This window comes from Lotus japonicus, chromosome 4 (assembly GCF_012489685.1).
Source record: "Lotus japonicus ecotype B-129 chromosome 4, LjGifu_v1.2".
NCBI lineage: Eukaryota > Viridiplantae > Streptophyta > Magnoliopsida > Fabales > Fabaceae > Lotus > Lotus japonicus.
In genome coordinates this window covers 19,053,507-19,076,355 of record NC_080044.1, presented here as the reverse complement: position 1 = coordinate 19,076,355, position 22,849 = coordinate 19,053,507, and the positions used below count along the sequence as shown (strand labels likewise).

Genomic DNA, 22,849 nt, shown 5'->3' with positions numbered 1-22,849 from the left:
ACAAAGGAAAGAAATCCGAGTTTTATTGCGATTGACGCGCCACGGAAAATAGAAATAACACACAATTATGTAAAAAAAACGCACCAAAACAATAAATAAATAATTGCAAGAAAATCAACAATAATAAATATTAACAACGAGACACAACACAGAGGGTAATGAAAATTTGTTGTCAAAGATTGGTTTCCTTAACGAACGCTTCAACAGCAAAATTTCCCGGGCATGAAGGGTTCGTGTGTCTCTCTCTCTCTCTTTGATCTCGATGCGTTTCAATTCCCATTTCCTCACGCGTAATTTCCATCTCCTCCAAAAGGGTTAGGGTTTTTTCTCAATTCAATTTTCTCTCTCTGCATTTCCCCCAATTCAGCTCAATTTTTTCCTTCCTTTTTGAGAATTGATTGATGGAAACTTTCTCGATTGTTTCCTTTTCCGGAGTACAGATGCGTCGTCGTCATTGATTCACCCCAAAATTGCATCATAAATTTGCAATTGGAGGAGCACAATTTGGAAAACGTACGGGGTGTGAGTAACGTGTCTGTGTGTGAGTCATTAGGGTCCTCAGGTTGAAGATCTGAGGCTTTTGCTTTTTGAGGTGAGAAGAAGAGTAAAAGGGTTCTCAGAGAGAAGAAGAAGAAGAAGAAGAAGAAGAAGAAGAAGATGAGCGCTTCTAGGTTCATCAAGTGTGTTACTGTTGGCGATGGAGCTGTGGGAAAAACTTGTTTGCTTATCTCCTATACCAGCAACACCTTCCCCACCGTGAGTTTTTTCTTCCTACCCTTGAACATTTCTGAAATTTGGGTGATTTGATGATTGTTGAATTTTATGAATGTTAAATGTAGCCAATGAGAAGAATTTCTGCGAATGGTTAATTTTTTTAGGGGAATTTGAGTTTCCCAATTTTGTTTTTGAATAGATGCTTAGATTTTGAGGGTGTGATAATTGTTTTGGGTGTTACAACATGATAAAATGAAAACTTTTCCTCTATTATTTGGGGTTTAAAATATGTAGTTTCCCTATAATTTTTCTATTTTAGATTGGAAGGAGGACTTCTTTTTGTATCATTGGAGGGCTTTGTAATGCCGTATATGAGATTGCATATTAATGTTTGTTGGGGAAATCAATGAGTATAGTCATAGATGAAGAAATCAATGTTTGAGGTGGCTTGTCTTATTTTTCTGCATGTGTAGTGTTGTGTCTTATTTTTCTGCATGCGTTGTGTCTTTGATATCACGAAACGGAACCCACGAATCAATTTCTAAGCATTCTCCGTGTTTTCTGCCAAATGCAGTTTGCATCTTTGATTTTTCAATTGTTGGTAGTATGTTTTGTGAAAAAATGCTCGATAGTCGATATCACGAAACGAAACCCACGAATCAATTTCTAAGCATTCTCCGTGTTTCCCGCCAAATGCAGTTTGCATCTTTGATTTTTCAATTGTTGGTAGTATGTTTTGTGAAAAATGCTTGATAGTCGATATCACGAAACGAAACCCACGAATCAATTTCTAAGCATTCTCCGTGTTTCCCGCCAAATGCAGTTTGCATCTTTGATTTTTCAATTGTTGGTAGTATGTTTTGTGAAAAATGCTTGATATCACACAACGAAACCCAAGAATCTATTTCTAAGCATTCTCCCTGTTTTCCGCCAAATGCAGTTTGCATCTTTTATTTTTTAATTGTTGGTAGTATGTTTTGTGAAAAATGCTCGATATCACGAAACGAAACCGTAGAATCTATTTCTAAGCATTCTCCGTGTTTTCCGCCAAATGCAGTTTGAGGCTTTGAACCATTAACCATGTTGTTTTTTTGCCAAACACCAATACTGTTTTGCCTCGTTATCATTCTTAACTTTTGTTAGTTTTTATTTCCATACTGAATAGCTGTGTTGCACGGGTACGGGTACGGGTACGGTACCCGGTACGGGTACGGTATTGGGTACGCGGTACGCGATTTTTGAAAAAACAGGGGTACGGGTACGTTAGATACATGTGTATCCTATCTTAATTATTTCTTCAGATTTGAAGTCAATTTTGGCTGTTTGCTACCAAATTGAATACAGGGCAAGTGGGCAACCTCATCTTAATGCCACATATGCCATACCCACTTTTTCACTCACACACTCATCCTTCAGGGTTCTGTCTCTCTCACTTTTTCCTCTTTCAAGCCTTCACTCACTCACTCACCTCACGCCCTCAAACTCACAGCCACACATCACACACTCAAATTCAGTCTTCACTCACCCACCGCCTCACCCACTCTTCACTCACTCACTCACTCACTCATGACTCACCCACCGGGCACCGCCTCACCCCCTCACCCACAGCGTCCCTCAACCCTCTTCACTCAGGTGATTACCCATTGCCCTCACAGTATTACACAACCCTCTTCACTCAAACACTCAGAGTCACAATTGATCAACAGAGCCAGAGGACATAGTCAAAGAAAGTTTACCTCAGAGAGAAAGAGAAAGAGAAAGGGAGCAATTGATTCGAGTAGGAAGCCGTGAAGACTGAAGGGAGAAATCAAGCAACAAGCAATCCAGTTTAGGGTTTCTTTATTTACTAAAGTCATGGCTGCTTCTCTTTTCTTCCTTCTTTTCACGCGATTTAGGGTTCTGTTTCTCTTTTTTTTTTTTTTTAAAGGCCAAAACGACGTCGTTTTGGCCCGTAACCCCCCCCCTTTTTTTTTTTGTAACGGGTACGTACCGGGTACGTACCGTATGCGTACCCGACGCGTATGCGTACCGGGTACGTGGCCAATTTGGCCGTACCCATGCATCAGAGCTGAATAGTAGCTCTGATGTTTGTTTTGTTTAAAACCTTTAATTTGTATATCTTTTTGAAGAGTATGGCAATTTACTTGAAATTATGTATTGGGTTAGAGAAAGAAAATACTGAGATTGTGGTGCTAAATTTATCCTCCATCTTTCATTAATCTTTAAGATTGTGTTTCAACTCCATATTATGGTATACGTGTGCTTATTGAAAAAGAGAGATGATTCTTATTTTTGCCTCTCTTCACTTTGTTTCAAAACAGGATTATGTGCCAACAGTTTTCGACAATTTCAGTGCAAATGTGGTTGTGAATGGAAGCACTGTTAATCTGGGTTTATGGGACACTGCCGGTATTGTTATATGAAATATTTTTTATTTTTTAAATCAACAATTAAAGAGTCTCTTCTGGATTTTTATTGTTTTATTTTGTGGTACAGGACAAGAGGACTATAATAGATTGCGACCTTTGAGTTATCGTGGTGCCGATGTTTTCATACTGGCTTTCTCTCTCATAAGCAAGGCTAGTTATGAAAATGTTTCCAAAAAGGTACTTATGCCACTGTTTCAGAGTTTACTTTCCTTCTGTTCCTTGAGTTTAAAATGCACTTTTGCATATTCGCTTATGTACGAGGTTTCTATATAAAATGAATCAGTGTTGTCAAATCGCGATCGTGGTGAGCCAAAAATCCGCTATTTCGGCCGCAATTTAGTGGCGAATAGCGGGAATAGCGCGCTATAGTGGGCAATAGCGGCGTCGCAATTAGCCAAAAATCCGAGCTCCGCTATAGCCGCTATTTGATAACACTGAACTGAATGAACGATATGCTATTTATATTCATTAAAAAATTGATGATAAGTTGAATGTATGTTTCATTTACAGTGGATTCCCGAGTTGAAGCATTATGCACCTGGTGTTCCCATTATTCTGGTTGGCACAAAGCTTGGTAAGCCCATTGCTTCCTAATGTGATATCAGATATTGTGATATTATGCATATATTAGTTGATTCAATCTAGCATATTTATGTATAGTATTAAGTATTAACCATTGTTTGTTTCAAGAAAACATATAAACTTAATAATATTGATTCCATGATCCATGAATGTTTTCTTTAGATACTTCTTCAGAACTTCACATTATCAAAATGTGTTGGTTCAAAGAAATTTTTTTTTATGTTCATATAATAAATGGTAAACTACTAAAAGGTAATTTATATTTTCCAGTAAGGGCTTAAGGATTATTTTATAGGTGCTTTTTGTGACTTTATTTCGATATATAATTTCTATTTTATGTCACGCTTTTGATTGGATATTACTCTTCTATATTGTCTCTCTATTCCAGGATGTCTGCAGGGTAGGGATTTTATAATTACATTCTTATAGTTGCTGGGAAGGTTGAATAATTAATACCGTCTAATACATGTTCATCGTTAGTATATTTCGGCATTGTTAAATAAATGTGTCTAGGATGAATTCTGCTTTCTTTTGTTTTCTCCTTTTACATGTCCTGTGAACTGTGAACAACTAGATCGAATGCACTATCTAGTGCAATGCTAGAGGTCTCAACTATTGAGCTTGACTTTGTGTGCCTTGGATTTAGAAAGTGATTCTGAAATGCAATTGTACTGTTTGAAAGTTGTTAATTGGAATTTTGGTTCAGGCTGCCATCTCTTTCTCACTATATATGTGTGAAATGTGAATATATGACATCAATTAAAAAGTCACTTTAATTCTTAATCACATAAAGTTTAAACAGTTTGTTGATGCAGTGTGTGTATGTGTGGACGGGTTGGTCCTATCTTCAGATTTGTATCAGTACTTTCAGATCATCTTTGAACTACTTTCTTACAAGTTTTGTTCTATTATGGGGATAGTTAATTGTGTTTATAGTGATGCTGACCTGTTCATATTCTATTTACTGTTTTGTCAACTAAACATTGGTCCTTTACCAATTTGTGTTTTGAAATGAGACAGATCTTCGGGATGATAAGCAGTTCTTCTTGGACCATCCTGGTGCTGTGCCCATTACCACTGCTCAGGTGAATACTGTTTCTGATACTCCTTTAATTGCTTTATACTTCTTAATCCATGTTTCAATTCTTTTTTTGCTGCATCGGAAAGGTACCCGTTTGAATTGTACTTTAGTTATTTAATTAAATTTTAATCCAAAACTTGTTTATCTACTTGAAGGGAGAGGAGCTTAGGAAGCTGATTAATGCGCCTGCTTATATTGAATGCAGTTCGAAAACACAGCAGGTACATAATCTGTTTTCTTTTTCTTCTTGTACACAATGTTTCAATTGAATTGGTGGTTTTAAAATTGTCTATGGCTTTTACCGCAGAATGTGAAGGCAGTCTTTGATGCGGCCATAAGAGTTGTGCTTCAACCACCAAAACAAAAGAAAAAGAAGAATAAAGCACAGAAGGCCTGTTCAATATTGTGATTCGCTGCGTCTGAACATTTCACAATTGACAGCCATTGGTTCAACCTTTTTTTTCTCCTCTTCTTCCTTTTCTTCATTCGTTCACATTGTTGAAGAAGTTGGAGTATATGTGGGTGTTCATTTAACATACTCTAGATCTCTTTAAACCATATAGGTGGTTGGTGTTTTGCTTTCTTGGAATTATTGTGATTTCTAATTATCAAATTTGCATTCATGGTTCCCACCTTTTTCTTTAACTTACGTTTTATGTATTAATAGATTGCAATATCCCTGTTAGGATAAATGACCTTGTTTGCCTAAAGATATTTTAATATATATCTAAATTATTTTGTATTTCTTTATAATGCTTGCTCTGTGCAATTATCTCTTGCTGTTTCTGAGGTGTTATTTGGTGGTTCTGTATTTAAAGCTGCTGTTATAACACATATAAGGCTAGGTTTGAAAACTAATGTGTTACGTTTATAGCTAGTTTTATTGACTAGTGTTTATAGATACTACCCACCGAAAACTTTTTACAGGAAAGGCAAAATGGGGCCTCAAGCACTTCACTTTTTTTTTTTTCTGAAAGTGCTTACTTTATTTTCTTAACAAATATCTTTGTTAGAAAAAAGTATTTTACGTGAAATTAATTTTAAATTAATAAAGACAAATGTATAATAGTATGAATTTCATACTTCATCTTTTACTCTGAGGAGGCATGATACGTGAATAGTTTTCAGGCATGATACGTGAACATTTCCTTCCTCTTAAATTTACGCTTAAAAATGAACCATACCATAACCTATGTTTTGTGCCAAAGTTTATTTTACCGATACCTTCCCTTCAATTAAATTTCGCGTTTGGAAAATATCTCAAACACAAGGAGTTCGTGTCACCAACGTGACATTTTCAAAGTAGCTTACTATGATTTATGTCAACTTTCAACTAATTTATTGACCAAAAGAATATTAACTAAGTTATTCAACCCTTTTTTGTCTCGGTTGTATCTCACAGTCGACAGTTAAATTTTTGAAATCACATTAGGTGGGCAGACATATCCAAATAAATCATTCTCCATACACATTGCATAGGGATTGAATCATGGACTAAATACTTGAGGAGTTCAGCTATCTACCAATTGTCCTGATGTTGTTGGTCATAACCTCATTTTTGTTTGCCATTATCCATACACATCGCATAGGGATTGAATCATGGACTAATGCTTGAGGAGAGCAATCTACCAATTGTCCGGATGTTGTTGGTCATAACTTCATTTTTGTGTGTGTGTTAAATTGCTCTAGCAATTTCGACTCGAGTGTGGTGACTGGTGAAAGTCAAATGTCCCCCCAATGGTACGACTCCCAATAGAACTCTCTCAAGTTAGGGATTCAAGCAACCACTTTTTACCACTGCGAGCGACACTCACTATATGTATTTATGATATATACATAGTTTTACCTATTATTTGGGTGTACATATATTAGAGTCTCTGTTTGGTTTAAGAAAATATTTTATGTTTCCATTTTAAAATTTAGAAAACATGTCTGTTTTCTTTTTCTGTTTTCATTTTCAACGTCACCGCTGCCACCACTGTAATGACCATGGCCGCTTCTACCACCACCTCGACTGCTTGTCACCACCACTACTATCGCCATCACCTTCATCGTTGCCACCACGGCAATAACCATGGCCGTTTCTACCACCACCTCGACTGATTGCCACCACCACTGCTATCACCATCACCTTCACCACTGCCACCACTGCAATGACCAAGGCCGCTTCTACCACCACCTCGACTGCTTGCCACCACCATTGCTATCACATCACCTTCACTGCCGCCACCACCTCCTTCACATCCGCCTCTGTTGCCACCATCGCCTCCATCATCACCACTGCCTCCTCTCCCCCACTGTTGTCGCTACCACCGTCGTCGCTACTACCACCACAAAAAAACCTCCACCATCACTGCTTTCATCTCACTTGTTGGTGGTCGTGGTGGCGGTGAGATTGGTGGTGGTAGCGGCGATGACAGTGGTAGTTGTAGAAGTGGCGATGATAACGGCAATGATGGTGCCGACGATGGTGGTGGTGGTGACGATAGTCGCAACTAGTTTTCATTTTCATTTAAAATGAAAACGTCTTTTTTTCTTCTTCTATTTTGGGCATATTTTTATAAATATCAATCAAACATATTTTCAACTGTACTTTCTATTTTCTTTGAAAATGAGAATAGAAAATGGCTAACCAAACAACTAAATCTTCTTCATTTGAAAAAAAATATTTGATTTTATAATATGCTTAAATGATAATGTCAGTGTTTTTGGAAGAGTTTATGTTTTTTTTGGTACAAGGAAGAGTTTATGTAAATAACTTTTGGTCTATTTATAAACTTGTTTTAAGTTTCTTTTATTGAGTTTAATTCTATGCACCGACGGTGTAAAGTTTTTTTACACCGTCAACCAATCAGATTTCAAGGATGTGAGAAAATCTCTCAATTTATTTAATTTCATTAATTGACGTGACACATGCTTGAAATCTGATTGGTTGACGGTGTAAAAAAAACTTTACACCGTCGGTGCATCAAACTTTTTTGTTTATGAATAAGTTTATGCTAATTGGTAATTCACAAGTTATTTTAATTTATTTAAATTTATGTGATAAACACTTATTGCCATAATGGCCCCGTTTGAAAAAAACAGTTTAATAAAAGTGTTTATGGTCATAGCACTTATGCCATAAACACTTATTCATAAGCTATTTTAGATTTTTTTATTGAAATAAATTGAAAATAATAAATTGAAAATAAGCTATATATAAGCATAAACTTTTTTCCATAAGCTATCCTAAGTAGCTTATAAAAATAAGCTCAAAACAACTAAGGGTAGACCATAAGTTGTCTCAAACACTGACATAAGTGCTTATGCTGTCAAATAAACTCTTCCAAACTGAGTTAAGTTGTTTAAAATTTAGTTAAGTAGAGAGCCATATTGTTTACGGTGATATTTGGTAAACAAACATTCTCTGAATTCGATTGGAAAAAGTTTAAGAGTTGTGGGAATTAAGGGTTCTTTTGTGAAAACGTCTTGCCAAAGTGCCGCGTGTGAAATATGAGTTTTTCGACAACCAAGTGTCAAAGAGTGAGTTTAGTAACTTGGAATAATCAAAACAAACAATCAGAAGGGCTAAAAGTCGAATTTCATTAAATAAAAAGAAAGTTACACGAAACAACTCGAAAAGTTGGAAATTACATCAAATGAGAAAATATTGACAGGAAACTAAATGAACACAACACAAAGCTTGAAAGCATGAAAAGCAGGAATCTTAAATGGCTGGTTCTGCAACATACTCCTTCATGATCACGTTAGGCTCGTTGAGTCTCTTTGATGCGGACATGTGAGCTTTTTAGTGAGTTTTTTGGGAGTTGAGTTGGGAACCCTTTTTCTGAATGAGCTTCTTCTATTTATAGTACTCTATTATCTCACACGTCCTTGGCGGTTTCTCCTTTGATGGATGGATTAGTGGACTTGATCCTTCCCACGATCTCTTTACTTGCTTCGGAAGCTCTTTGTGCCATGGTGGGAAGGGTGCACCTTAACCGTTTGCCTACATCGTGGGTGGCCATCGTGGGTGGAGATACGCTCCTCTAACCGTTTCTGTTGCAGCGTTACAACGTGGGTAAACGCACGTGCTAATTGTCCGCTTTTCTAGTAACTGCTTCCAATGCTATGTTCGTCGAATTGCGCCGTCATCTTAACTTAACATCTTTCCTGATTTCCTGGACTCACTTCTTCAACGGGCCCATGTGACTTTGGGCCAAATATTTTGGGACAACACATATATAATACACTATCCAAATTCCTACCATATCAAAATTTCTCTTCAAAGCTGGACTAAGCAAGTACAAGCAGAAGGGCAAGGCCCATAGCCGGGACCCGCCAACACTGAAGGCTTCTCTCGTAAGCCATTCCAAAAGAACCCGCTCTCATAAAAACAATAAACCGCGCATTTTCTCATTTTCCGGTTCGAAACCCACCCTTTGGGGTTTTGCGACGACACTACCCACTTCCAATTTCATTTCAAGGCCACGGTAATTTAACCCTTGATTTCTCATGGCAAAACGAAACTGCATCGTTGTTCTCTCATCGGACGATGAAGATGATGCTTCCAACTCCAACACTCCTTCACTGCGTTCCACCCGCAGCTGCACAAAGCCCAAACCGAGGTCAACAACCTCCCGAGGTCACAAGAGGGCCCGAGTTTCCCGTTCTGGACCTCACTTCTCTAAGGTTCACGAGGTATATATATATATCCATTTCCAACGAAAATCGATGCGCTAAGCTAGGTTACAATAGTTTATAATGTTTCTGTTTTAACATTTGCTGGTTGGTAGTATGTTAATTCAGTTAGTGTGACGCGTAACTGTTACCTGAGTTCTAATTGCATTTCTATTTTCTGTTTTTGTTGTTTCACCAAAAGGGGAATGTGATGACTTCGATTTATTGCAGATCAACTTATTTGATGATGACTTCAGTCAAGTGTTTACTGGGTCAAAGGTATCTGCTGGTATGCTGTTTATTTGTTGCGTTGTTTCACACGGTTATTTGACTTGAAGCTTAGAATTTCCTTGTGTAGTATGTTATTAGTCAGCCTTACAAGTTTCAAGTCCTATTGTATTCATCTGATGTTGTCAATAGTATTGCAGTTACATCTTTTAATTATATATAGGTAGGTACTATGTTGAACCCTGACGATTTGTTAAACAAGCCTCAGTCGAAGTGCACCAACTTCTTGTGAAAACAATCCCTTTAGTAAACAATGTTAAAGCATTTCTAAATTGACAACTTCATAGGAAAAGACCCCACTTTGGTCATTTTGCTTGTATTGCTCCTATCTCAATATACCTGTCATGGATTTTAAGGTTAGAAAACGTTTAGTAGACATTACTATATAGACGGACTACATATAATCCTTATGCAGTGACATTTTAAGAATGAATGTATTTTCTTAAATAATCGAGATGAACTTATATATGTTTTAATATTTAATGTGAGGACTTCTAAGAATCACTTGCAAGACTCCAGATGACCAGAGACTTCGATAGTCTCTTTAAGGAAAAAAAAATGTTTTGCCTTCGGAACCTGTATAATTTTTCCTGATTCAATAAGTCATAAGTGCTAAATGGATACATCAGGTACTCAAAGGAGCAACGCAGAGGAGCTGTGGGTTAATAAATACGAGCCCCATTCACTGGAAGAGCTGGCTGTCCACAAGAAAAAGGTTAAAGCTATGATCCTTAAGTTCTTGATTGTGGTAATATCAATTCCATCCCATTTTCCCGTTTTTGTTGTATTTGCAGGTGGAAGAAGTTAAGACATGGTTCGAGGAAAGGTTGAAACCTTCAAAGGTAAATCTAGGAAAGAGTGGTAGTATTATAATCTATTATAGTGTCTCATAATTATTCTCTTGGTTTTCACCCATTATAGATTAGCCTTGTTAAGATTGTTTTTATTGTAAACTTGCAAAACAATGTCGTTAAGGATAAGGTGAATCACATGTTGAATTATCAATATTTTAAGAATGTTCTAAGTCTATTTTTCTTTTAGTTAGGAAAGAGTTTATCAATAAAATCTTTATTTCTATTTTTGTTATATTTTAATGATACGAAATATTAGGTGCTTTACTTTTTTGTATTAACTTCCCCCACTCCCTTATTTTGGCGTGGTATCTGAGATTGCCAGTACTATCATTTTATAACAATCTTTTTACTGTTCTCAGTTTAAACATCCATTTCTGGCGTATAATGAAATAGAGTTCCTGATGCAGAAATCAGAATTTTCACTTAGCAGAAAAAATATAGATTTGTTGGTTGTTGGTTATTTGAGTCTTTTCTTTTAATTTATCGCTCTTCAGTGCTTAGTTCTGGAGTTCAAATCTCTATAGGAGTTCTTTCACCAGTGCTAGGTTATACTAATATAAGTGACTATAAATTGTTCTCTGAAATTTATATCTATTATGTTATTTGTACTCAATTGATGTTGTGAGTTCCTTTTTTTCTTTCCTTTCTTCATGGAAATTTTACAGGGTCTCAACAGAAATAATGTTCTTGTCGTCAGTGGGCAGGCAGGAGTTGGAAAATCTGTATGTAACTCTTCCGTGCTCTTATTATCCTTCTTGTACTGTTGCAGCCACATAGTACAATTTAGAAATATTAATATTTGGCATTTCAGGCATTCTTGGTGTCAAATCTCTTCTTATCTGCATTTTAGTTGCTTCTGTATTTTCATATTCTTATAGTTAAGATCCCACACTGAATATAGATATGACCAAAGTAGTTCTTATTAAGATTTTGACAATTCTCACCTCTTGAGGTAGCTTTGAGGTTGAGTTAGATGTAGTCCAAATTCTCGTATTAGAATCTATCGTAGATCTAATATTGGACCCAAAGTTCTGCCTTCTTTGCAGTCACCCTCCAAAATTTTGCCTTCATTGCGGTGATCCTAGGCTGCCTTCATTGCATTTGTCATTGCTACAAACTCTACACTCCATATGTCCATTCCTGGATGCAAGAGGGTATGTTATGATCCCACATCAATTAGAGATATTGTCGAAGTGATAGTCCTTATAGAGGCTTAGACAATTCTTTCTCTTGAGCTAGCTTTTGGGGTTGATTTAGGTCTGGCACAAACTCTAGGAATTAACATATGCAGACATTAATTCAATTATTACTGAAATTCTGCACTTCTCTTTAGTAAACTTTTCTATGTCTCATGAACGTGTAGAAGACTCTTAGTTATAACATTGTCATGAAGAAAACATCTTAACGTACTTTGTCAGAAATACCATATTGACATTTAAGAAGTTTTTTCTTTTCATTGTGTAGGCTACTATACATGTAATCGCAGCTCATCTGGGAGCAGTAGTATGTGGATGGAACACGCCTACACCTGTAATTTGGCAAGAACATCTGTATAACACTGGCACAGGTGGGTAACTCCAGAATGCTGTTAATAAGCTAGTCTGAGAAAACTTGACTCTCATCCCCCTCAATCTTTCTTGTTGAATCATAGGTTTTTACTGTTAAATGGTGAAGGTCCTTGAGGATGTATTGTTAGTTTAGTCGATTAAGGTCCAAATGGGAAAATGCGTGCAAAACATCTTTGGAATGAAAAAAATATATTGAAATGATTGAAATTTGGTGACGTCCTTGATTGTGACCTTTTTCTATAAATTTTCTGACTTATTGACAGGGACACGGTACACATCCAAGTTGGATGAGTTTGAAACTTTTGTTGATAGAGTACGAAAATATGGATTAATGCCAACTTCCTTTGATGTGGAGTCAAAGCCTTCCACCATACTTTTAATAGATGATCTTCCCATGACAAATGGGAAAACTGCCTTTGAAAGACTTAAATATTGCTTGCACCTTTTGGTGCACTCAACTCAAATACCCACAGCAATTTTGGTCACAGATTATGGCAATGTTGATTCAGCAGACTGTAATGCACGGTGCATGGAAGAACTTAAGCTATCTCTAGAGAGTTCCGGGGCTTGTAAGGTTACTTCCTTGAAAATTTCTGCTGTGGCTTTTGATGTCATGTTACAAGAGAATACTTGTGCAATACTTAATTTTTGAAACTTCCAGGTTGCGTTCAATCCAATTACAACGAATTCGATTAAGAAGATACTCTTTAGAATATGTCAAATGGAGCACTGCGATGTGAGTGCTGATGATGTTGATCTAATAGCAAAAGCAAGTGGAGGTGACATCAGACATGCAATTACTTCCTTACAGTTTTTCTGTCTGAAACCGAATCAAGTACATTCTTTGTCTCTATCTACTCGCGCTCCCCGTGCCTCAAAAGAGTCTAGAAATAAACCTGTGGAATTAGATGATATGTATCCCTTGCACTTTGGCAGGGATGAGACACTTTCTTTATTTCATGCCTTGGGGAAATTTTTGCACAATAAAAGGGAGACTGGAGTTGCAATAGACTTTGGTACGTATTCATAAATAATTCATTGGAATTTAAATGGTCTTGTCTTTCTTTCTACCTGGGGAAATAGCAAGAGCAAGAGAAATAGGTTAAGTTGAATCTCAAGATTTCTTTGTTTTGCAGTTTTAATTATAATTTATTTTCTCATGTGGTAGACCAAGATGACTTTCTTATACGAGAGAATTTTTCAAGATTACCATTGAAAATGGATGTCCCAGAGAAGATTCTCTGTCAAGCCCATGCGCAACCTGGTCCAGTTGCTGAGTTTCTGCATGAAAATGGTATTTCCTTTCAACATGTTGTTGATGTTCTTTATGAAAAATTTATTGTAGTGAAGATATTCTATTCCATTTTTTTAATTTTCTAGTCCAAATCCAGTAGCTGTCTAATTCTCACTTCATAATTTCTTGCAGTTCTGGATTTTTTGAATGATGAAGCCATAGATGATGCGTGGGTTTTGTCTTCATATCTAGGGGATGCTGACATTCTTCTTGCCAAACTTCGGGGAACGTTATCTAGTAATAGTGAGGCAGAGAGTGTTTTACAATCAGCTGCTGCATCCATAGCTGTTCGTGGGGTACTATTTGGAAATTCTCATCCACTTTCCTCCAGGTTATCACTTGTATACGTGGCTGTCTTCTCTGTATAGCAAAACTTGGTCTTTCTCTCTTAAATTTTAATCTGTTTACTTTTGCAGGTGGCATGCAATTCGTCGACCGAAGCTCTGGCATGTCGAGAAAGCATCAAGATACAACAAAGTAAACTAAACTTATTGTGGCTCTTCTCTATGTTTAATTTTATTGCAATGTTTCAAATTTCTATTCTATGTAGCTAATTTGAAATATATTCCACAGAAAAGGACTTTAGAGAGCATTATTGGAGTTTACTAGTTCAAGTTTCCTTGATAAATGCCCTTTATATGCTATTTTTCTGTCTATACTTCTAGAAGATTTGAAAACTTGATCTTCCAGCTCATCCTTTATAACTATCTTACCAATTGCTTCATGTTTCTCTCCACTATTAAGTTTTGACTTCAGTTCATGATCATTCCTTTGCAGAATGAAATGCTTAGGCAGAGAATCCCTGCTTATCAACGGCTTAGTTCTTATCATATGTCAATTATGGCCACAGAGTTTATGCCTATGTATAAATTGCTTGGAAATAGGGCATGTGGTGAATATGACGAACTACATCAGGAATCAGTAGAGAACTTGGATATGGAAGATTTTGAACTTGACAAAATGAGCCTAGATGACCCAGCTATGGCGATATCCGAAGATGACATAGAAGATTGGTAGGTTTGCAACATGTAATGAGATGAGGCTGTTCAGCTTGCGGTCCTTCCTTTAATGCATATAATTAGATACCTCTGCTTTTTGTCTCCGTTGTTGATTTAGGCTGAAGCTTTTCTTAGGTTGGCAAGTTTGTTTTGGGACACAATTGCTTTTAATGAGAATGTGCTGGTGTAAATATCAATCACTTAACTTTTTTTGTATGAAAGTAACTAAGGTAATATTTAGCACATTGATATAGAACAGAATAGACAGTAGACAGTTTGATTTATTCTCTAATTCACACTTCTCGTGGAGTTGAAATGTATAATTTTTTAAATTATGTTATTTTTATACTGATACCTGTTTCGCCTGTCAAATTTTAGTATTAAAATTTATATTATATACGTATTTTAATTTTTATAAAATAGATATATAAGATTTATAAACCATTACATGTGTCATATATATGATGATAAGATTAATAATTTAACGACATTAAAAACTGCGTTTCAAATGCATGCTAATACATTATGTCACCATTCCATCGGAAAAGTAATACTCCCTTCGTTCCTAATTATAAGACTTAATACAAAAAATTGCGCTTATTAAGAAAACATTAAATGTGTCTAATTAGTGTGTTGGTTTTTTAAAAATGCATACATTCTTCCATATTTACCCTTTGTTATTTTTTCTCACTAATAAATGGTAGGTGGTAATTAAAACTTTGGTTGGAATTGAAAACAAATATGGATGAGTAGAATACTTTTTGCTAGATTATTGTTAAATGTCTTATATTTAGGAACTAATTGCTTGTTCAAAAGTCAAAACTTAGAATCACCACTTCACTTGATTCTATGTAGCATTTGCTAATCCTTTTTGGGTGAGGCACAGAAAGAAGTAGACCTTTTTGTCAATGAACTAACTCATTTGATTTCAAGTAACTCCTGTCAACTTATTTTGAAGTCAATGATGTGCCTAGTTTCAAGGCATTACAAAATAAATAAAAGATAAATAATAAAACAATTGAGGACTCGTGAAGTGTTGGTGCAGCTACTCCTATCCGTGAAACTGCCAACACAACGTAGCACACTTCTTCCTCTACAGAAAAAGAAGCTCAACAAATGGAGACCAAGTTCATCTCCAATTCTAAAACTAAGTTATTGAAAACTAATTCAATAAACCAAATTAGCTCAGGCCCTTGGACTCAAAGACAATGTAATATCTTGAAAAACCTTAAGCCTCTTATCAGTTTTCTTCTGGAAAATCTTGTCATTGGCTGCTTTCTCTGCTGCAGGCTCCAAAATTGCAGCAAGAATAGCATCTTCAAAGTCCTTGTTATCTGGTAACAAGTCTACCATCTTGTTCTTCTCATTGTTATCCTCTGATGAGAGCCTTCTTGTTTTGTTCTCTGGCAGTGGCACCCCTAATTCCATATTCACCTTGTTGAAATCCCCCACATCATTGACTCTCATTGACCCTGCAGCATTTCCAGACCTTGTTCTCTTAAGCGTCTCCGCGAAATGATTCTCATTTGGCGGTTCTCTTACCAAAGGTTTCGATGTATAAAATGGTGGAGCTGTGACATTCAGAGAGTTCCCCAGAGTGCTTGCAGCCTGTTTGCTTTTCTGCTGCTGCTGTGTGTGATTTTTTGTCATGATGTTGGAATTGATGTTCTCATCTGCAAATTCATCTTGTGTTGTTTTGACTGAATTTGAGGTGTGATCCTTGCAAGGCTGAGGCTGCCAGATTGATGAAGATCCCAGAAAAGCTTCAAAGAGTCTTCTTTGTTCAACCCTATCCCCTCCTCCTATGTTCATCCTCTCAGACTGAAGGTCCTTGAGCATTTGCTGTGCCCTTTCATAGGCTTTCAGATGAGAATCTGAGCCTCTTGGGCCGTCATGAACCGCGGGTTTCACCCTACAAAGTGTTTCTTTTGCCTCAACAATTCTCCCTTGCTTCATCAAGCAGATACCCAGATTGCACATCTTGTTGTTATCTGGAGCAATCGAAAGCGCGCGCCGATAAGCTTCTTCTGCTTCCATGTAGTTGCTCTGCTGCATCAGTGCCCATCCCAGATTTCCCTACATCATTCAGCAAGTTCAATTCAGTTTCATGTTTGAAAACAAATTCTACAATTGATTTAGCCATAATCAATTCTGGGAACAAAATAAGTTAATCAAGATGTGAAATTCTTACCAGCAATCTAGTGGCTTCTTGCTCCACAGAGACTTGAAACTTCTTGCCTTGAGATCTCGCAGTTTTCGTGCGCTTTCCATTGAAAGCCAACCCTTGTTGAATCAAGTACAGCTTGTGCCTCAAAAGAGCAATTTGATCATCAAGTCTCCCACATCTCTGTAATAAAAACACTTCAATTTTGTCAACATTGCTAGTGATGATGCAAGGACTGGTTCATAAAAATTAATAATTGTGTTCACTGTTCAGTGAATTACCTTGTAAAGATCCAAGAGGATATTATCAAGAGACTCTTGAGCTTGATCTGAACATCTACTTCGAAGTGATTTAATAGCTTCAATGGCTTCTTCAGATCGATTCTGCTGCTTCATCACAATAGCCATATCTTTCAAAGCACTATCCACTCTATCCCCTGCATTAATGGCTGCCCAGAACAGTGGAATTGCTCTCTCCGGATCCTTTTCAACCAACTGAACATAAAAAACTTGAAAATTAGAACATGAACAATGTCCTTCACTAACACATAATAACTCAGAAATGAAAATTAAAGAAAACCCAGAAAATCTAGTAAATTACCTGAACATTTTTTGCTCTAACATAAGGAGTATCTCCAACTGGGACCTTGTGGGCTATGTGGAACGATTCAGATCGAGTTCTTGGAACACCAAGAGGCTTGGCTGGAGAAGAAGGTGCAGACTTACTGGGTCTGAAACCAGGGGGAGCATTCCACATTTCTTGCAACATAGTGATTCAATTCTTCAGGGGAATGATGATGGATAGTGTTCAGAAGCAGAAGAACGAGGGAGAGAGTGGAAGAGAAAGAATCAAAGAATTGATTTGTAAGAAGGTGGAAAATGCTCAGGTTTTATTTTAAATTCGAAAGGTAGCCGTTAAAAAGTAGCCGTTGGAGATTCAACTGGGTATGGTATGTTTTTTTTATTTTACAACGTTGGGTCTGGTTTAAGCAGATTTGGGTTGGGTAATTAATGTTTTTAATTGGGTCTTACTAAAAGCCACACTATTGGGTTTATTTATTTATTTGTTTTTCTGTTTTTCAAAATCTACGTAATCAAATATCAAATTTGATTTTGACCAAGAAAATATATCTAATTTAATATTATGGTGTTAAGAAATATTTTTATTTAAACCATAAAATAGAAAATAATTTATTTAAATTAATAATCATTTTAAATCATTAGCACATTAATATATTATTTCCTTTCCAATTTTTTTGGTACATCGGAAAATATTTCTTTCTTTTTTGAAAATATGTCCTTTCCAATTGTAACAAAAGATTTCTATTGTTTCCTATTTATTCAATAAAAGACAATTATCTTAAAATTTACATTTTTTTTTTGAAAAAACATCTTAAAATTTACATATTAAATAAACATATGTAATAAAAAAATATAATTTTTAAAGCAAAATAATCATTGATTTATGTATACTGGACATTGATTGATTGTTAGCGCATATTTGATTTTCTTCCATGACTTATTAGTTATTACTTAACTTAGGTAACAGGTAAAATTGTCACATGATCTGTGTGTATTTAGATTTTATTGAATACAACATGGATTCACGTTGATCTTAATGTAATAGAATCTTGTTTCTTCGATACACGCTAAATTTACTTGACAAATTTTAACTTCTTTGTTGACACTTTTAAGATATGATAAGATTGAGATACTCTTAATCTCGCTAAGATCCATACTTCTCAAATTAAGACACACCGAGTCTAGCTCAAATTCGCACAAGAGCTAAACGCATCCCTAGTTCATGATTCTCTCCTTGATAACATTTGTGGGGGCCACAAGATCATAACGAGGGAATAAATCCTGAAAACATAGGGATCAAGGAAAAGACATGTTTAGGAAATCACAAGACAAAATGACGAATATTGTAAGGAAAAAAGGACGTTAGCAGCGAGTACAAATGAAAGATAAAAGAAACAACATGACAAAAATAGATAGGTTGTTGACTTGAAGCAAAATTGGTCGAGAAAGAAGAAGGTTTATGTTCACTTGAAATCATCTCGGCTCATTGTTTTAGTGACTAAGATTTCTCTCCCACTTAGTCTATCACCATACTTTGCAAAAATAGCACAAGTCTGTTCTCCCCTTTGTTCCATACTTAAGGGACTGTGTACCCTTCAAATTCTTTATAAGAACAACACAAGCATGTTTGCCTCTCGACTTTATACTTAAAGGATCGTGTACCCTCCAACCTGATCAGATTAAAATACTCTAAATCTGGCTAATCCATGCTTCTCAAATCGAGACACTTCAAGTCTAACTTAGATTTTTAGAAGAGCTAGATGCCTCCCTAGTCCCATGACTCTCTCCTTGATAACATTTGCAAGGACCATAAAAGGCAATAAAGACGAAATAGGCCTTGGAAATATAGGAATCAGGGAGAGGGCATTTTCAGGAAAATCATAGGATTGAAGAGACAATACTAATAATATATATGAAATAGGGGTGTAAGAAGACGCATTGCATGGTGGCTGGTAAAGAATAAAAGAGAAAATAAATATACTAGGCAAAATAGATAGGTAGTTGGGATGAAACAGGAAATGCCAAATTAAGTGCATATAAGGGCAGATGTTCACTAATAACCACTTAAGCTCATTGAAATAAATAGTGACTAAAGTTTCTTTCTCACTTAGCCCTGACTATTCTTTATAACATTTGTGAGAACATGTATCATACGCCATGCTAATTCATTAGCTCCACACTTCATCATCATCTTCATCATCATCATCATCATCATCATCATCATCATCACATATGGTATGCATGAACGACCACATAACATCCTTCAAGAAGCCATCATGAATGGTGATTGGTGAACTGGAATCCAGTTAAGATTAAATTCGGGTACGTCTTAAGTAGGAAAAAGGCATCCTCCAACACATACAAGGACTCTAAATCTCAAACACCCCCAATGTCTAAACTCTTACAAGCCACCGCTAGATTTCTCAGCTTAAGCCTAATGGGACATACCAGGCATAACCGGTCCAGATTACAGAGCTGTCTTCCTTACTTCTTATACCTCCTATAAAGACACAATGATGCATGGTAAAATTACAACTGGAAAGCAGTTATTTCCCTCTTACCCCTCGAATCAACATGCCTCAATTGCACTCTCCATCAGGAGTTCTCAGGACTTTTATCCTCAAAACGCAACTCTGGAATACAACCATCAAAGTGCCAATAATATTGTTCTCACTTGAATACTTATCATGTTCAAATGACCCAAACCGAAAAATTAACACGTCCTAATCTACCATATCATAAATCAACGTAGCCGAACAACTTTGTATAAGAAAATGCATTCACGTTCATAATTTATGAAACATTAAACAAAGATAAGAGGGATCAACTTTGAGAAAATAGATATATTTAGTGAGAAAACTCTTTATTAAGGAGTTTTATGTAAGAGTGAGAGGGATCAACTTTGAGAAAAGAAATTTTCCAATATGTAAATTCAGTGTTAGGACCCAGAAAAATGGAAGAAATAGACTGAAATTAACTTGTATAATTTACTGAGATTCTGGTGAAATCACCAAGAATCAATGTAGCAGAAGTTACAGGTGGAAAAAGATAATAAACGAAAGATAGCAGAGGCAAATTAGAGAGTGCCTCTATTCTCTCCCAAGTCCAAGCCTAATCTCAATTCAAGCCTACCCTCTCTCACACACAATACATGCTTATATAGTCCCCAATCTCTCTCTCTTTCCCACTACCTGCACAGCTCATGCCACCTCAGCAGGTGGTTACTCCTCTCGTGGGAATTGACTTGGTGCATTGCACCTCTTCTTCTTACTTCCATGGACTCTAGTAGTATTGGGCCTATCCCTAACAATTGGGTTCCTATCATTCAGTCTTTTCATTTCATCATCTAATCTATTTAGTTCTAAATTTGAATCCAACAACACTCTCAATCAATTTGAAATCTATAGGTTTTTTCAGATTTAAGTGGCTTAATTTCTTTTTTTCTTTTTCTGTTTGGGTTCTTACATGTTCAAGAAGTTGTAGTTATCGCTCCCAACAAATGACTTTCCCGGTGATTAAACTTGTCTGTTCACCCTTACTCTAGCTTGCTTGCTTACCATAAGCGAACACGTTCTTAATTTTTCTTCGCAGAGTAAAAAAATATTAAAATAAATAACAGATATGATAAAAAATGATTGAAAGTATCCCATATCTCATTCATAAGTCAGAACTTATAGTAGTGATAACTGTCTATTCCATACTATTAAAAGAGAATCTACTTAAACATCTACTAATTACTCTATCCTTATTCAAGTATACTCACATACCGTTATTATCTAGCAACAACCACATGCTATGCACAACCCCAAACAGAAAACATAATCATCATCCACTTTCAACTACAGCGCCCGAAAACTGTCTGCCTTATCTAGTCTTGCTGTTCCTGTGCTTGATGACTCACCCATTGCATCAGGAGATGCCGCCGTGTGTGGTGATTCCCTATTTAGAGAAGTTGGCATACCTGAGATCTCCTGAAAATGAAACTATGAAAAGTTAGAACTTAGAAAGCATGGATTGATGAGAACATGGCCAGGAGGATAGTTTTCAGAAGAAAACAAGAGGTACAATAACTAATGAGAAAATAACAGAGAGTATTGAACCTTCATCAAGTGTAACCTCATATCGCATGGTCGAGCCCGATTTCCAATGCATGCCATCACAAATTTTGAATAATGAAACAACACATCAGCAGCAGCTTGCTTTTTCTCTTCTATCTGAAACCAAATTCAGTTCTTTCACATAAATGATTCAGATAGCATATAAATAGATGGAAAAACCAGAGGAGAAGGGAACAAGAAAATTATTTCTCAAAACCAAAGACAACTTCGAATTTCAAATGGTGAAGTTGTTGCTCATTTTCAAAACCATATGTCCCGCCATTTCATTTAGTCAAGGGATATCAAACAAACAACAAATTATAATTAATAGTTCCATTACATTAATGAATATAGTTACAAGCAAGATTTTCACATTTATGTTTCTAGTTTGAACACCATAACCTCCACCCTCAATTTGCCAAGAAAGATAGCTTTGCAAAATTGCAAGGGAAAAACGAACTCAACGAAAATCCCACAACAAATCAGGACAAAGCAATCAAAGATCCTGGGTTAATGGCTACGTAAACTTACTGCCGAGCCTAAATAGTAAATACATATTTCAATTGAGAAAATCAGTTTAGAGAATAGAGTCAACGATACAGCAACAAGAATGAGAATCAATTCCAGTCTATCAGCTTGAGATAACAAGACTATGAATAATTATATAGGGAAGTCTCAGACAAGGATCTAACGCATACTCCATACACTAATAGAATATCAAAGGCATAGCTCTATACAAGAGAGTTAGCAATTCTTGTCTCAATCAGAATACCAGACCAAACACTGGCCATTCGGAAATAAAGAAAGTGTAAAAACCTTGGAAAAGACAGTTCACTGTTGTGCTAAATTCCAGGCAAGCTTGATCTACATGAGCATGAGCATATTTTATCAGTTCAGTGCTTATTAATTTTAACCTAATTGGCACTCCCAATAAGATGCTGCTTTTTATTTGGAAAGTAAAAGTATAAGTCTTAGAATAGAAGCTGTTTTACAGAGCCTAAGGTTCTTTGTATTACTTATTGATGATCTATCAATGAAAGACAGTCTACCCAGAATCAGAACTATGAGCTTTTCATCTACATATTTTCATAGGAGATCAATTAGTATTAGAAAAAATAAACAGATAAGGCGAAATTGCTGAATAAGAGAAAAGGGGAAAATCACCTCGAAATCTTTTTCCATGATGAAGGTCAAGGTGAGCAACAACGCGCAAATGATCTGATCCTTCCCCGTTCCGCTCTCTCTCTATCTCTCTCGTTCTGCTGCCAATACACTTCCCTCTCTCAAACAATTTCTACCTTTCCTTTTCTTTTTTATCTATGACTAGGAGTTTTTTTTTCCCTATTTATTTATTACTTTTAGTGATAGAAAAATTGAATTGTAAAAAAAAATTGAATAGTCAAAATTAATAAGAAAAATAAATGATGTATTAGGAATTTAATTTTTTTATAATTTATTGTTAAGGAGAATAATAACATTTCATCAATCTCATTCAATATTATTTTCAAAAAAAAAACAAAAAACTCATTCAATATTA

General features: G+C 36.0%; 4 protein-coding genes across 4 annotated transcripts; 2 read left to right on the top strand and 2 right to left on the bottom strand.

Annotated features, from left to right (window-relative positions):
* The first annotated feature begins 144 nt into the window (after nt 1–144).
* Nucleotides 145–5,559, top strand: LOC130711583 (rac-like GTP-binding protein RHO1). The gene is made up of 8 exons (XM_057561261.1): nt 145–314; nt 441–756; nt 3,036–3,123; nt 3,211–3,320; nt 3,654–3,717; nt 4,746–4,810; nt 4,962–5,027; nt 5,114–5,559. The coding sequence occupies exons 2-8, from the start codon at nt 658–660 to the stop codon at nt 5,213–5,215; spliced, it is 594 nt and encodes a 197-aa protein (XP_057417244.1). The 5' UTR covers nt 145–314; nt 441–657; the 3' UTR covers nt 5,216–5,559.
* A 3,638-nt stretch (nt 5,560–9,197) lies between these two features.
* LOC130713807 (cell cycle checkpoint protein RAD17) lies at nt 9,198–14,754 on the top strand. Its single transcript, XM_057563614.1, has 12 exons — nt 9,198–9,489; nt 9,700–9,757; nt 10,386–10,471; nt 10,551–10,598; nt 11,276–11,332; nt 12,075–12,177; nt 12,442–12,752; nt 12,840–13,194; nt 13,347–13,472; nt 13,605–13,803; nt 13,889–13,949; nt 14,250–14,754. Exons 1-12 carry the CDS (start codon nt 9,304–9,306, stop codon nt 14,487–14,489), a joined length of 1,830 nt encoding a protein of 609 aa, XP_057419597.1. The 5' UTR covers nt 9,198–9,303; the 3' UTR covers nt 14,490–14,754.
* Nucleotides 14,755–15,391: 637 nt separating this feature from the next.
* LOC130715354 (protein POLLENLESS 3-LIKE 2) lies at nt 15,392–17,505 on the bottom strand. The gene is made up of 4 exons (XM_057565439.1): nt 17,235–17,505; nt 16,916–17,128; nt 16,662–16,817; nt 15,392–16,546 (listed from the first exon to the last, which is right to left on the bottom strand). The coding sequence occupies exons 1-4, from the start codon at nt 17,400–17,402 to the stop codon at nt 15,656–15,658; spliced, it is 1,428 nt and encodes a 475-aa protein (XP_057421422.1). The 5' UTR covers nt 17,403–17,505; the 3' UTR covers nt 15,392–15,655.
* Nucleotides 17,506–20,847: 3,342 nt separating this feature from the next.
* On the bottom strand, nt 20,848–22,620 carry LOC130715905 (uncharacterized). Its single transcript, XM_057566057.1, has 3 exons — nt 22,477–22,620; nt 21,316–21,429; nt 20,848–21,186 (listed from the first exon to the last, which is right to left on the bottom strand). Exons 1-3 carry the CDS (start codon nt 22,492–22,494, stop codon nt 21,055–21,057), a joined length of 264 nt encoding a protein of 87 aa, XP_057422040.1. The 5' UTR covers nt 22,495–22,620; the 3' UTR covers nt 20,848–21,054.
* Nucleotides 22,621–22,849: the final 229 nt, after the last annotated feature.

What these genes read in the sequence shown, in the direction of transcription:
- LOC130713807 (XM_057563614.1), top strand. Translation starts at nt 9,304, where the DNA reads ATGGCAAAACGAAACTGCATCGTTGTTCTCTCATCGGACGATGAAGAT. An exon ending in TCTGTATAACACTGGCACAG is followed by an intron (nt 12,178 to 12,441) that starts GTGGGTAACTCC and finishes ACTTATTGACAG; the next exon opens with GGACACGGTACACATCCAAG. An exon ending in AGAGTTCCGGGGCTTGTAAG is followed by an intron (nt 12,753 to 12,839) that starts GTTACTTCCTTG and finishes TGAAACTTCCAG; the next exon opens with GTTGCGTTCAATCCAATTAC.
- LOC130711583 (XM_057561261.1), top strand. Translation starts at nt 658, where the DNA reads ATGAGCGCTTCTAGGTTCATCAAGTGTGTTACTGTTGGCGATGGAGCT. An exon ending in TCTGGTTGGCACAAAGCTTG is followed by an intron (nt 3,718 to 4,745) that starts GTAAGCCCATTG and finishes GAAATGAGACAG; the next exon opens with ATCTTCGGGATGATAAGCAG. An exon ending in GCAGTTCGAAAACACAGCAG is followed by an intron (nt 5,028 to 5,113) that starts GTACATAATCTG and finishes CTTTTACCGCAG; the next exon opens with AATGTGAAGGCAGTCTTTGA.
- LOC130715354 (XM_057565439.1), bottom strand. Translation starts at nt 17,402, where the DNA reads ATGTTGCAAGAAATGTGGAATGCTCCCCCTGGTTTCAGACCCAGTAAG. An exon ending in TTAGAGCAAAAAATGTTCAG is followed by an intron (nt 17,129 to 17,234) that starts GTAATTTACTAG and finishes TTTTATGTTCAG; the next exon opens with TTGGTTGAAAAGGATCCGGA. An exon ending in TCCTCTTGGATCTTTACAAG is followed by an intron (nt 16,818 to 16,915) that starts GTAATTCACTGA and finishes TTTTTATTACAG; the next exon opens with AGATGTGGGAGACTTGATGA.
- LOC130715905 (XM_057566057.1), bottom strand. An exon ending in TGAGGTTACACTTGATGAAG is followed by an intron (nt 21,187 to 21,315) that starts GTTCAATACTCT and finishes TTTCATTTTCAG; the next exon opens with GAGATCTCAGGTATGCCAAC.